This window comes from Physeter macrocephalus, unplaced genomic scaffold (assembly GCF_002837175.3).
Source record: "Physeter macrocephalus isolate SW-GA unplaced genomic scaffold, ASM283717v5 random_661, whole genome shotgun sequence".
Taxonomy (NCBI): domain Eukaryota; kingdom Metazoa; phylum Chordata; class Mammalia; order Artiodactyla; family Physeteridae; genus Physeter; species Physeter macrocephalus.
In genome coordinates, this window is record NW_021145850.1 from 2,238 (window position 1) to 15,390 (window position 13,153).

At 53.2% G+C, this 13,153-nt stretch overlaps 2 protein-coding genes across 2 annotated transcripts; one reads left to right on the plus strand and one right to left on the minus strand.

Annotated features, from left to right (window-relative positions):
• Nucleotides 1-668: 668 nt before the first annotated feature.
• Nucleotides 669-4,406, plus strand: DOK4 (docking protein 4; the record flags this gene model as incomplete). The annotated part of the gene is made up of 7 exons (XM_028485800.1): nt 669-776; nt 935-1,049; nt 1,315-1,434; nt 1,520-1,709; nt 2,410-2,548; nt 2,714-2,837; nt 2,953-4,406. Coding segments are annotated over 7 exons (915 nt in total), but the record flags the coding sequence as incomplete, so codon positions are not given.
• POLR2C (RNA polymerase II subunit C) lies at nt 4,364-12,629 on the minus strand. The gene is made up of 9 exons (XM_007129573.4): nt 12,480-12,629; nt 12,247-12,296; nt 10,016-10,084; nt 9,821-9,873; nt 6,999-7,127; nt 6,500-6,551; nt 6,203-6,371; nt 5,983-6,057; nt 4,364-5,377 (listed from the first exon to the last, which is right to left on the minus strand). The coding sequence occupies exons 1-9, from the start codon at nt 12,563-12,565 to the stop codon at nt 5,233-5,235; spliced, it is 828 nt and encodes a 275-aa protein (XP_007129635.1). The 5' UTR covers nt 12,566-12,629; the 3' UTR covers nt 4,364-5,232.
• Between the last annotated feature and the right edge of the window lie 524 nt (nt 12,630-13,153).

The following is a 13,153-nucleotide window of genomic DNA, read 5'->3' on the forward strand; positions in this document are numbered from 1 at the left end:
AGAGACAAGAGGGGGTGTTACCCACATCAAGAGCCCTCCCCCGGCTCTAAGAACAAGGGCCACGGTGCTGTGCAGGCTGGGACCGGGCAAGGGCCTAATCCCTGTCCCCGCAGCACTGCCTCTGTCGTGGCGGGTGCTCCTGGGGCCTCGGGCAGAACCTTAGCACGGCGGGCTCCCAGGACAGCCCTGGTTCTAGGCAGCCTGTTTTGAATACCAGCTCTACCATTCATTAGCTGTTACCCAATTTTGGGCTGCCTCATTCCCTGTCTATAAAGTGGAGATGATAATAGAAGCGACCTCAAGAGTGACCCTGAGATTAAATGTGAAGAGTGCTAATAACAGAAAGTACAAATAGGAAGCACTCAATAAATGTTGGCTACTTACGTTAAACCCAGAGCTGAGCTCATAGTAAACTCTAACTCAGGAGCACCCTTTATGGAACAGCCTTTCAGAGCCAGCCAAGAAATGACTGACTTTTCAATTCGGGGAGGGGCCTCTTCCCCAGGGCAGGGTGTCATGCTGGTGTCAGCTGTCCCCAGGTCTCTTGGGCCTGAGCTCCCTGGAAGGCTGTACGGCACTGCCCGCTGTGGTAGGCAGGGGTAACTCCAGCGTCACCGGCTGCTTTGGGAGTGGTCCTGGGTCTGATCCCCTGCCATCTTGTCCCACAGATCTACCGGAGGTGCTGGCTGGTGTTCCGGAAATCCTCCAGCAAGGGGCCCCAGCGGCTGGAGAAGTATCCAGATGAGAAGTCAGTGTGCCTCCGAGGCTGCCCCAAGGTTAGGGGGCCTGGGCCCTAGCTCTCCCAACCCGTAAGCAGTGATGATTTGTTCAGAGCCCCGAGGGCCAAGAGGACCCTCCCGGGGGTGGCAGAGCCGTGGGGGATGCAGAGGGAGGTGCTTCAACCTGGCCCAGTACCTTGTGGATGCTGTTCCAGGTGACAGAGATCAGCAATGTCAAGTGTGTCACACGGCTCCCCAAGGAGACCAAGAGACAGGCAGTGGCCATCATATTCACCGACGACTCCGCACGTACCTTCACCTGCGACTCAGGTGAGGGGATGCGGCTGCAGGCTGTGGGCTGGTCAAGGTCCAGCTGGTAGGAGGCAGAGCAGAGGCTTGCCCTGCCTGGGTACGATGTGCGTGGGTGGAGGGCACCTTTGAGGGAGCAGCCCCAGGATGAGGTGGGGCAGGCACGCAGAACCCGCTGGCCTTGCCCTCTGTGCCCGGCGGGGTGGGATGACTCCGGCTGAAGCACATGGGGTGGGTTGCTGCGGGCCCCCGAGCTGGCAGCGTGATGAGGGACTGTCTTCTCCAGAGCTGGAGGCAGAGGAGTGGTACAAGACCCTCTCTGTGGAGTGCCTGGGGTCGAGGCTCAACGACATCAGTCTGGGAGAGCCGGACCTCCTGGCCCCAGGAGTGCAGTGCGAGCAGACAGGTGAGGCCTGGCGCTGGCACGGGGTGGGGGTGAGAGGGAGACTCCCCCCGCAGAGCTCCAGGCCCGCTTGTCCACTCCCATCCAGATCGCTTCAACGTCTTCCTGCTGCCCTGCCCCAACCTGGATGTGTATGGCGAGTGCAAGCTGCAGATCACCCACGAGAACATCTACCTCTGGGACATACACAACCCCCGCGTGAAGCTCGTCTCGTGGCCCCTCTGCTCACTGCGCCGCTATGGCCGGGATGCCACACGCTTTACCTTCGAGGCTGGCCGGTAGGACCCACTCGCCTCCCCGCCGTCCAACCGTGGTCGTGATGGTAGCTGCCATTCACTTGTGTCGGGCACTGTGCTGGAAGCTTAAGTTGTTTATCAGCATAGCATGTGCTGAAGGGGAACCCATTTTACAGATGAAGAAATTGAGACTTACAGCAGGTAGGTCAAGTGAAGCTGTTTACCAAGTCAGACTGCTCAGGCTCCAGTCAGATGCTGGCACTGGCATTGATTAGCTCTGTGATTGTGGGCCTGAGTCTCAGCTTCCTCCTCTGTCAAATAGGGGATAATAAAAGTACCTAACCTCATAGCTTGGGTTATGGTAAGGACTGGGTATAGCTTGAGCCCTGGAGCGGCTTGCCTCGACTCAAATTTTGTATAATCCACCGTGTAACTTTCGTTGTTACCTTCTGAATGCCTCAGTTTCCTCATCTGTAAAATGGCTGGGGAAGAATTATAATAATAAGGAAACTGTAGTAGCACACAGACCAGAGCGGGGTGGTGGGGAAAATGGAATGGATTAATCCTTGTAAAGCATTTAGACCCCCACCTGGCACATAGAAAATGGTCAGCATGTTTGAGCTGGGTGGTCAGACCCTCGGAGGACAGCCCTGCCTGTGCCCAGACGAGAGCCTGACCGTGCACGTGTGCACACATGGGGGTATACCCACCGCCTGGCTCTCGGTGCTACTTGTGTCCCCAGGATGTGTGACGCTGGGGAAGGGCTCTACACCTTCCAGACGCGGGAGGGGGAACAGATTTACCAGCGGGTCCACAGTGCCACCCTGGCCATCGCCGAGCAGCACAAGAGGGTCCTGCTGGAGATGGAGAAGAACGTGAGGGTGAGGCAGCGCGTGTCTCGGTGCAGGGTAGGGGGAGGCTGGTGGGCGGGCGGGCCGGGGGCCGGGAGAGTGGCAGCTGTGTCCGGCTGGTGTGTCCGGGAGAGGCAGGCAGGGTCTTGGGCCGGCTGCTCTGGGCTTAGCCCCTGACCCCTCTCTGCCCCACAGCTGCTGAACAAGGGCACGGAACATTACTCGTACCCCTGCACGCCCACTACCATGCTGCCCCGTAGCGCCTACTGGCACCACATCACAGGTTCCCAGAACATCGCTGAGGCCTCCAGCTATGCCGGTGAGTCACTGCTGGGCCCCACCCCCACCAGCCAGGAGGCTCTGCGGAGGACAAGGCATGTTGGGCAGGGGCCTTCTGTCCCGGGCCCGAGGCCTCAGCCTGCCTCTGTCCACAGGTGAGGGGTATGGGACCGCCCAGGCCAGCTCAGAAACGGACCTCCTCAACAGATTCATCCTGCTAAAGCCAAAGCCCAGCCAGGGGGACAGCAGTGAGGCCAAGGCCCCTTCCCAGTGACGGCAGAGCTGGCACACACAGAGGACCACTGGGGCTGCCTGCAGCGTATCGTGGATGGCGTGGAGGGGCTGTGGGCCAAGAGCCTGGGGAAAGGGAGCAAGCGGTCCCTTCTTTGCCCCAGACGGTGAGACTGGACCGAGGCAAAGGGCTGGCCATGCCACCCGAGCACGTGTGAGGGGCTGGAGCTACCATGGGACTATATACTGTTAATGATTTTAATATATATGGCTTATGACGTACTCTATATTAATAAGATTCCCCCTCTGACCCTCCCTGCCACCACATACCCATTTTTTAACCCCCTGACCAGGCCACAGTCAAGGCCGTTCTGAACGTGAGGGCAGCGGTTTCCCTGTCCCCACGGTACCAGCCCCCCTGCTGCCAGGACCTGAGCTGCCAGGGCCAGAGGAGGGAGACCTCCGCACTCCCGGCTGCTGCGCTAGCTGCCGGCTTTCCCCCAGCAGCCCGGGGGCGGGGACAGCACGTGGCTTCTCAGTCCCTCTGGGCCTAGAGTGGCACAGGAAGGATCCGAACGTACACTGTGCCACTTGGTAGCCCTGCACTTGGAGTTTTCAGCAGAGGTGACATCTGGTTGACACCTCAGGTGAAAAATCTGGCTTGAAAATGGTTTCTGCCCAGATTCCTTCCTGCTTAGCAGGCTGAGGAGACGCCCTGGGGGTGGCGGGGGGCGCTGGTTACCTCGGCCCGGGGGGCGCTTTCCTGTCCCCGGGCCAGGCCGGCCACGCAGGAGGGCGGCGGGGGGCGGGGGGAGCGCCCTGCTGCCCGCTCTCAGTGACCGGCGTGGGCAGTGCTCCCACAGAGGGAGCCCCTCTGCCCTGTCTGGCCCCCCTCCAAAGCCGAGCCCTCCCCATTTCCTCCTCCACGTGGTGCTGCGGCTCCCTGCTGAAATGCAATTAAAGCAACCGATTTTCTAGTGCTGGTATTTACTGACGACCGTGCAGAAGGGCTATCTTTTTACTCACATCAAACCTTTGGTTGCGTGTTGGGTTGTTTTTAACATTTTCGGGTTCTGATTGATTAGAGGGAACAGACCTTCTTGTAAATAACCATTATTCAAGTCGCGGCAGGAGGATGATAAAGCAAGAGGCCCCCTCCGACAGAGCACCGGAGCCCGGGAGGTGGCCACAGCCCGCTCAGCTCTCACCCTGGCCCAGGGAATGACCACCTAGAGGAATAAGCTAGCCTGAAGAAGGGAGCCCAAAGGCCACGGAGGGGAGGCAGAGCTGGCTGGCTTGGTTAGTGGCACGATGACGCATGAAGGCGATTACGTACGTTTTGCTCTTTATTGCCAAAAATAAAAACTTTAAAAGACAACTACTGTTAATAAATAACCCTTCCTTTTTTGTACTAGATCTCTGATTTTCTCCAGGCTTCTCCTGCCAGGCTGCCTAATTAACTGCTTTGGGTATGTTCCTACCTATAGGGCTAAGTGGTCAAGGCCAGACCTCCATGAAGGCCCTTGCCCTCCCCCACAAACTAGATAACCTGGCCATTGTTGGTGACGTTCAAAACTCATGGGTGGAGGACAAAATACAAGGCTTACTGGCGGGAAGAGGGGGATAGCCTGGGCCTAACAACACTACTCTCTCAGGATTCTCAAATTAGGGACGCTTGGGAATTTGAGTGAAGAACCAATAGGCTGGCCGGGGCAGGGACCGGAAGGGCTCGCAGAAGCCTCAGTGAGGGTTCTGGATTCAGTGCTAACACGGAAGCCTAAGGTACAACAGTGAACATTCCAACTTGTGACGAGAAAGGATTTGAAGTAGAGAACTGAAATACCCAGAAGATGAGAGTCCAGCTCGGTGGTTCTCAACGGGAACGCCGTGGGCCCGAGGCACACTGGGATACAGGGCAGAAGGGATGTTCCGGGCAGCACTACCGCCCATCAGCAGGCAGGGCCGGGGACGCTCAATGTCTGGGAAGGGACCGTCCTGCCTCCAGCAGCAGCGCTTGCCCTGGTAATCTGTGACTGCGCAAGGCTGGGATGGACCTACCCTTCCCCGCTGCTACCTTTCTAACTGGTACCGAAGGCTTGCCAGGAAGCTTGAGCCACAGCTGTCCAGTCCCCAGGAGCCAAAAGCTGAGTCTCAGGAGGGACCTAAAATTCAACTGCTGTTCTGCTGAAACAGGTGAGCTGCAACTAGTTTATGGTCAGGACATCACTCTGGATCTCGTGGCTTAACTGGGTCTGTAAATCACTCAGCTTCTTCTTTAATCCAGACAGGGCTGACAAGACAATGGTTTCAGGGCGCAGAGAGCCACAGGACTCCACGTTGTAGTAAAACCTGAGAGGCAAGAGTCTGGTGAGAGCCCTCCATGAGGCAGGCCGGCCTGAGCTATGGCCACAGGCCCGCCTCCCTTCTGGGTCCTGACTCCTTTCTCCCCATGAACTCGACCTTGCCCCAGGGTTGACCTCCAACCAACCTCTTACAAACAGTGGTCCCAGGGCACTTTGCAGGACCTCGAGGAGGCCACGGCTACCTCAAAAAAAATCTCAAAACACCTGTGTATGGATGTATTCTACACTGAGGGGAAAGAGAAAGGTAAGTAAGCAGTGTCACCTGCTCCAGCATTTTCATGTTCGTCACTAGAGGGCTCCGGTCAGTTTGGGGCCCTAGGTTTGATCCTAGGTTGATCTTTCTTCGCGAGCTGAAAAATCAGACTAGGAACAGTCTGGATAACTGGAGGGCCCCCCCTCCCCCCAGCAACCAAAAGGGGGATGATAATCTGCCTGGATGTGCACGTACAGTGGGTTGGTTCAGCAGTCACCAGCCCCTCCTCAGCTGAGGGGAACTGGGATGGGCGGGAAAAGGTCTCCCTAACTCAGAGGCTGCATCAGAACCGTACGTCCTTACACACGTTACCTTCAAGTGCCAAACCAGGCTCTTACCTCTCCGGCTTGCCGTTGGGGTCGTAGGGCGCCTGTGACTCATCCTCATCCAGCTCTGAGTACTCACTCTTTGGCCTGAGGTCAAACACAGATCAGCACAGGTTGCTCCCGCCGCTTTGAGGGCACCCGTGTCTCATGGTGAGGCTGCCCCATCTCGGTCACCAGGAGCCACTTCCACACCCGCCCACCCTGCCCGCCTGCACTCCCAGCAGGAACATACCACTCCTCCGGCTTGGGGTACACCGTGTGCCTCAGGGCATTGTCGGGATCGTATTCAAAAGCCACGCCTGCAGTCGGGTTCCACTTGGCGTGTTCCTTGCCAAAGCCCTTTTTGGCATAGGCTCGAAGTCTCAGCTCCTGGCCCTTTCTCAGCTTGACGATGAGAATGTCTGTGGGGAGACGCGAGTCAGGCGAGGGCCAGCAGAGGCACGGCTCTCCACGGCCTGACCTGCAGCGCCACTGGAGGACCGGGCAGCACGAGACTGGGTCTGCTCTCTGCCTCTCTCGGGCCCCTTACCATCCTGTTCCACGTAGTCATTGGGGTCGTTATCTCGGTTCCGGGATGTCACCTGCGGGGAGCCCAAACAGAGGCACTGATTAGCTGCTGCTTACCTCCCCACGCACCTCCTCTGGCACCCACCTGCCGGCACCTCCCGACCGCAACCTCCCGAGCCAAGCAAAGGATCCCCGAGAAGGAGGTGGTAGAAGTGCGTACTAGGACCCAGTCTGTGCTGGTTACTGGCCTCCAACCCCTACCTCATAGCTTGGTGACAACCTCCCCAGTCAAAACAGTACCATGGCCTTTAAAAGGGTGCTTAGTGGACAGGGCCCACAGCACCAATGCTTTTGCCCACACTGGCAAGAGTCCAGAGTTATTAGCACTTCTAGGCGTCAGGCTTAGGTTAAGGCAGAGGGTAACACAGGGAAAGTCGGGGTCTTATAAGAATCCACCCCAATCTGGCCCACTTGGAGCCAGGAGAAGAGCAAAGGTCCTGGGTAGGGAGGGCGTTCCTGACCGGAATGACCCGGGGGCTGTTGGAGATGAGGTCTCGAGACGTGACGTGACGCGTCTGGTCTTCGTTGCACCGCACGTCGAGGGTGAACTCCACCGAGCACTCGGGGCAGAACTCTTCACACGTACAGTCCTGAAGCAGGAAGAGGGGCAGGAGTGAGTCTGCGGAGAGACAGCGAATCCTGGCTTGGCTCCCCGCTTCTAATACCCTGTTCCTTAAGGTTCTTCATCTGGGAAAGGGTGGATCACAGCCTCCAGGCTCTCGTGGGCTGTGTCCATCTGCACACCATTCTCAGGCTGCTCGGGCAGGCGCGTCCCAGCTCAGAGACCACCTGTACGCTGGCATCCACATGTCCTCCCCACCCCTCGCTGCCAGGCCACCGCCGGGAGACACACTAACATCTCACCCTGCCCTCGGAGCGCTCTTCCTCAGAGAACCAAGGTGCTAAGAAGAAAGAGGCTTTCACACTGCATAGTTCAGCATCCCCGGAGCTAAGTGGACTAGCCCGGGAATGCAATTACCATTTAAAATAAAATAATCCAGGGAACAAAAGAAAAAAGTACATTTAAAATTCCAGACTACTGATCTTTTCTTAAAAAATTTCATACAGAAACTTTTTCACGAAAGCAGAGAAGAGTGTAAGAGACTGCCACAAGGTAAGCATCACTTGGCTTCAATAACTCTCAAGCTTACCATTCTTTAAACTGATTCTTGAAACACTCCCGTATTAGAGATTAGCTGCTACCGTTTAACTTCAGGCAAGAGGAGAGTTACTAGAATGTAATCAAGCAAACTGTTCTCCCCCCAACGCCAGTGAGGAAAATCCAACCTATTTTCAATGTTTTCAAGACAATGAGGAAGATCCAGGGGCCACACCTGGATAGTCTGCAATCACACACAGGTGAGACGGGAAGGCAACCTAGACCCTTGAGACTGAATCACTCACAAATACGAAATGAAAGAATCAAAATGTAATGGAAGACAAAAATATGAAAAGGTACTTAACCTCAAAAAAAAATAGTGAAAAGAGAGGAGTCTGTTCAAGAGATCAAGAGACTAAAGAGGTGTAACAACTGAATGCAATACATGAATGACAGACCCACAAACAAAAAACAATTAAGGGGAATTCCCTGGCGGTCCAGGGGTTAGGACTCCTCGCTTTCACTGCCAAGGGCGCGGGTTCAATCCCTAGTCAGGGAACTAAGATCCCGCAAGCCGCGTGGTGCAGCCAAACAAAAAAACAGTTAAGGACATTTTGAGGATAACTAGGAAAATCTGAATTTAGACTGTAGATAGATAGTACAAATCACGGCTAATTTTCCTAGGCATGATAAGTGTGGCTATGTAGGAAAATATCCTTATTTTTAGGACATGCATGCTGATGTAGCTAGGGGGAGAAATGTCATGATTTCTGCAACGTTCTTTCAGATGGTTCAGCAAAAATCACATCTATATGAAACACAAAGCAAATATAGCAAAATATCAACAACTGGAAATTACAGGTGAAAAGACAATGAGTATTCTACTTTTCACTTTTCTGAAGATTTTCAGAAAAAAAAAAAAACAAACAAAAATCCATACCATCTTTGTTCAGTAAATGCAATACTAGAAACAAATTTAATGGAAGGAACTGTTAGGTCATGGGGGATGCATATCTTTATATAAGATACTGACTAACTGGTCTTCAGTTGGTTGTACAACTGTCTTCACCAATACATGTGATGATTTATTTCTTAAAAACAGACTCTGGGGGCTTCCCTGGTGGCGCAGTGGTTGGGAGTCCGCCTGCCGATGCAGGGGACACGGGTTCGATCCCTGGTCCGGAAGGATCCCACATGCCGCGGAGCGACCAAGCCCGTGCGCCACAACAAACAGTAGCCCCGGCTCACTGCAACTACAGAAAGCCCGCACGCAGCAGCGAGGACCCACTGCAGCCAACAATAAAAATAAAAATAATTTAAAAACAAAAAAACAAAAAAACAAAAAACAGACCCTGGAGACGTGACACAAAATGGTGAAATGTGAAAATGTGACAGCCGGTTTGGTGGGAGCGTGCCTATTTGTTATATTAGCTCCACACTTTGCTGTGTGCTTGAATAGTTCTTTCAAAAAACACATAGAAATTTACAAAATATATCAAATTAGCCACCATAAAAGTGACGTGCCCTCGGGAATATTAGAAAATGGGCTGATTCAGGATCACCTAAAGCCATCAAGAAGGAACAGTCTCAAGCTGTTACCTAATGCAACCCTGGTGAAAGGGTGCAGGTAACCTAATCCTGTCCTACACTCTCCCTAGTTCTAAGTGTGTTAACGCATCACGGAAGCGCAAGCCTGGCCCTAGAGGAAGGGAGCCATGTTTAACTAGCAGAACTTGCGGGGTGAGGCATAACGCTGCAGACGCCAGGACCCCAGTCACTCAGGTGCTGCTCGCTGGAGCAGCTCTCACTCCCTCTGCTCCTTGTCCTCAGCCCCTAACCTTCTGTCGACTTCCTTTAGCCTCCTAGGCCCCTGTCCTGGGAAGAGATGCTCTGGAAAGCAGAGTCCGGAGAGGAACAGCCCCACCCGTTCCGTATAAATGGGCATCCAGGAGTATGCCCCCTCTTATGTGGCTGGCTAATGAGACTCCCCGATGCCCACTGAGACTAATCGATCTGAGGTCCCATCAGAACCAAAGACCAATCAATGCCTGCTTTGGGCTCTAGACAACATCTCCACGTTGTCTTTCTAAAAGCTGAAAGCAAGCTGTCGGGAAAAATCCCCGTAAGAACTAAGGTTCCCTGCCTCCCCCCACTCCCGACCTTCCACCCAAGCACACAGCATACCCGGGAGTACTGCAGCTTGTCCACGATGTCGTCACTCGTGAGGGGAATTAATCCTGGAAGACAGAAAAGCACATTAAAGAAGGCCAAGGGGCCAAGCCAAAAGGAGAACCCCGAAGTCCCCCTGGGAGTGAGGAGGCTTCCTCCTCCGACACCGGCACAGCCCCCTCCCTTTAACTCTCCAAACCCAGCACTCACCAAGCCTGTGAGCAATGAACTCATCGTGAAGGACTGAGGAATTGGCATCAATCTGAACCCAGTCAATTGCTAAAGAATGAAGGAAGCAGAAAAGGAGACGTGCAGTTTAGCCACCACATTCAGCTAAAGACTTAAGAGCAACGGTTCTCCAGATTCAAAAATCATCTAATGCTTATGAAATTGCAGAGGCCTGGCCAGGCTGCCAGAGACTCTGATTCCACAGCTCTGGAGTGGGGACCAGGAAGCTGCATTTTAACGAGAACCACACACACCACACCCTACTTCCCTGCTCAGGTGGATCTGATGCAGAGAGTTCCCTGTACCACCCCAAAAACACTGACTTATTAGAGAATACCACGGGATTGAGAACATGTTTCTTTGAGTTGAGTATTTCTGTGGGAAGCACTTAAATCTGCTTTTCATGCCAACACCGAATCCAAGAGCACTTGAAAGTCAGACAAACCTCACAGAAGTAACACAGACTTACGGTCCACATCTCATTTTATGATATAGTGACCAGATTACTCAATTTAATACTTTATTATCACTCAACCAACTAATGCTTACAGAATCCTTTAATGAGCAAGGCATACTAAGTATACAACCCAATTCCTACCAGCAATGAGCTAGGAGGACGGTAAGAACTGTACCTGTCACACACCCCTGACTTAAACACACATTCACTCATTCATTCATAAACATCTGCACATAAACAATTAAATTCATTAATCAAATGGCACTGGAACCCAACTGCCCTATGAGGGGCATGGACACTAGGTACAGAGGTCAGGAGAGGATCAGACATGACCTAGCCCCAACCTGCTCTGTCCTATGCTTCCTATTGCTTCCTCAACCCAAGCCAAATAAGTACCATGAGCCAAGCTTTTCTGCCTCTGCGTCTTTCCTCCCACCAGCATGCCCTAAACTTCTCCTGTGCAGCTGAAAATCCTCGGAGCCTCCTATAAACCAAGCCTTGCCTGCCCTCCATGAAACAGAGACGAACACTCTGTCCCTGTAAGCTCCTCCCTCCCAGAACTCTGTCCAGACTTCTCTTAAGACACCTGTCATATTTTGCCTTGTGTTATATTTGTGTGTCTTGTCTCTACCTCATGCTTCAAAAATTCCTTGGGGCAGGATCTTCAGATGTCTTAACTTCTGTATTCCTAGCTGGGGCCTGGAATGCAGCAGGTGCTCAATAAATTTGTGGGAAAAGTGGCACTTAGTATGTCAGGGCTGCATCCTAAAGCACAAGTCCCTCATTTTACTCATGATGGCACTATGGCCCCGGGACATGGAGTGATTAGGCAGAGAAGGGGGACCAGCCCTCCAAGCTCTGGGTTGAAAAAGTCTCTGGGGGTGGTAATGGTGGAAAAACTGTAACATTCTCTTCTTTACCACTCATTTGGCCTGCTTATTTCCTTAAGAGTTTGCACGCTTGGTGCAGCGACTATGACTTACATTTCTTTTTCCTAACCCAAACTCTCTCAGCTGACACTCAGAAGATATTTGTAGTGTATCTGTAAACGTGTAGAACACCTAGTGTGGAGTGGCTGGAACCAAAGCAGAAACAGATTCTCCCTCTTCTAGGCGCCAAGGGCCCTGTAGCTATGCTTCTCCTTAATTGATCCAAAAGTCTGTCTTGCATTTGGGTTGTCTGTGAATTCGTCTTTCCCCTGCAACTTCACTGTGAGCCTTTGGAGGGCAGGAACCCTGTACTCTACAGCTCTACGTTCCCAGTGCCTAGCACCACTGCCTGGTGCTTATATGCTCCCTAAAAACAGTTGACGGAACAGATTCACATCTACCGGTACTAGACACTCACTGAACACAATGCACAGAGATTACCTCCTTAACACTTGACATCACCCTGATAACTACTATTAGTGTCCGAACGTTAGAGAGGAAACTGCAGCACACAGTTTAATAACTTGCCCAAATTACACAGAGACAATAAGTGAAAACAGTATTCAAACCCAAGTCCACAGACTCCTGAACCCGTGCTCTCCACCAACGCACGTGGAAGAGTGTAACTAAATAGCCCGTGGGAGCCAGAGAGGTGACCAGAGTGGCCCAGGGCCAAGGGCACAGGGTCCAATCAAGTCTGCAGCATTACTGTTCTCTCAGCGCCCCCATCCCCGGCCCAAATCAAGGCTGGAGGCAGGAGGGTCAAGGTACGGGGAGGGTTGTGGGGGAGACCTGGTGGCCCTGGCAACGAGGCGGGGGTCGCTTACCTATTATGGGCACCTCAGCGATGAAGACCCTCCGGATAGAATTTGCCACCCTGAGGAATGAAAACCAAGCGGCGTGTGGGCACCGCAACCTCGACAGGCCGGCCCCGCGACCCACGGTTCCCAAAGCGAAAGCCCTGGCCCGGGGGCCAGTTCTGGAAAGATGACCCCCGCCCCACCTAGGCTGGGGCCCGCGGCTCTCCAGAGCCGCCAGCCTCTTCCCTCAGCAGCCTTACGCCAGGTCCGTGTTCTCGATGATGAACTTGACATTCTCGTCGGTGAGCTCCGTGATCCGCACGGTAGGTTGGTTGGCATACGGCATCGCGGCCCACCACTCGCTCGGCCTCCGGTGTCGGCTGTACTGCGCCTGCGCCAACGCCGCCGCCGGAAGTCGGTCGGTGCGGCCTTGCCGCTTCGGCAGAGAGGCGCTCAGAACGCCACCTGCTGCTCGGAGGCCCAACGTCGACCCCCTTCTCTAAAGGGCACCAGGTTCAACCATTTGCAGGGCGATTTGGCAAAGCATGCACACGCGCTTGACTCAACAATAACACTTCTAGGAATTCATACTGCAGAAGTACTTGCGGTTGTAAGCAAAGATACATCTACAAGGACGTTCACTGCAGCAGTCTGTAGCAGAAGAGAAAACTACTTGCCCATTGACAGAGACCTGATTAAATATACAAACATAGGAATGCAGTAACGTTTTTTAAAAGAATGAAGTCTGTACATTTATGGAAGAATAAAAGTACAGTCGGTCCTCCGTATCCAAGGGTTTTGAATCCGTGTATTCAACCAACTGAAGATCAAAATAAAAAAAAAAAATTCCATAAAGTTCCAAAAAAGCAAATTTGCTGTATGCCCAGCAACTATTTATATAGCATTTACATTGTATTTACAACTATTTACATAG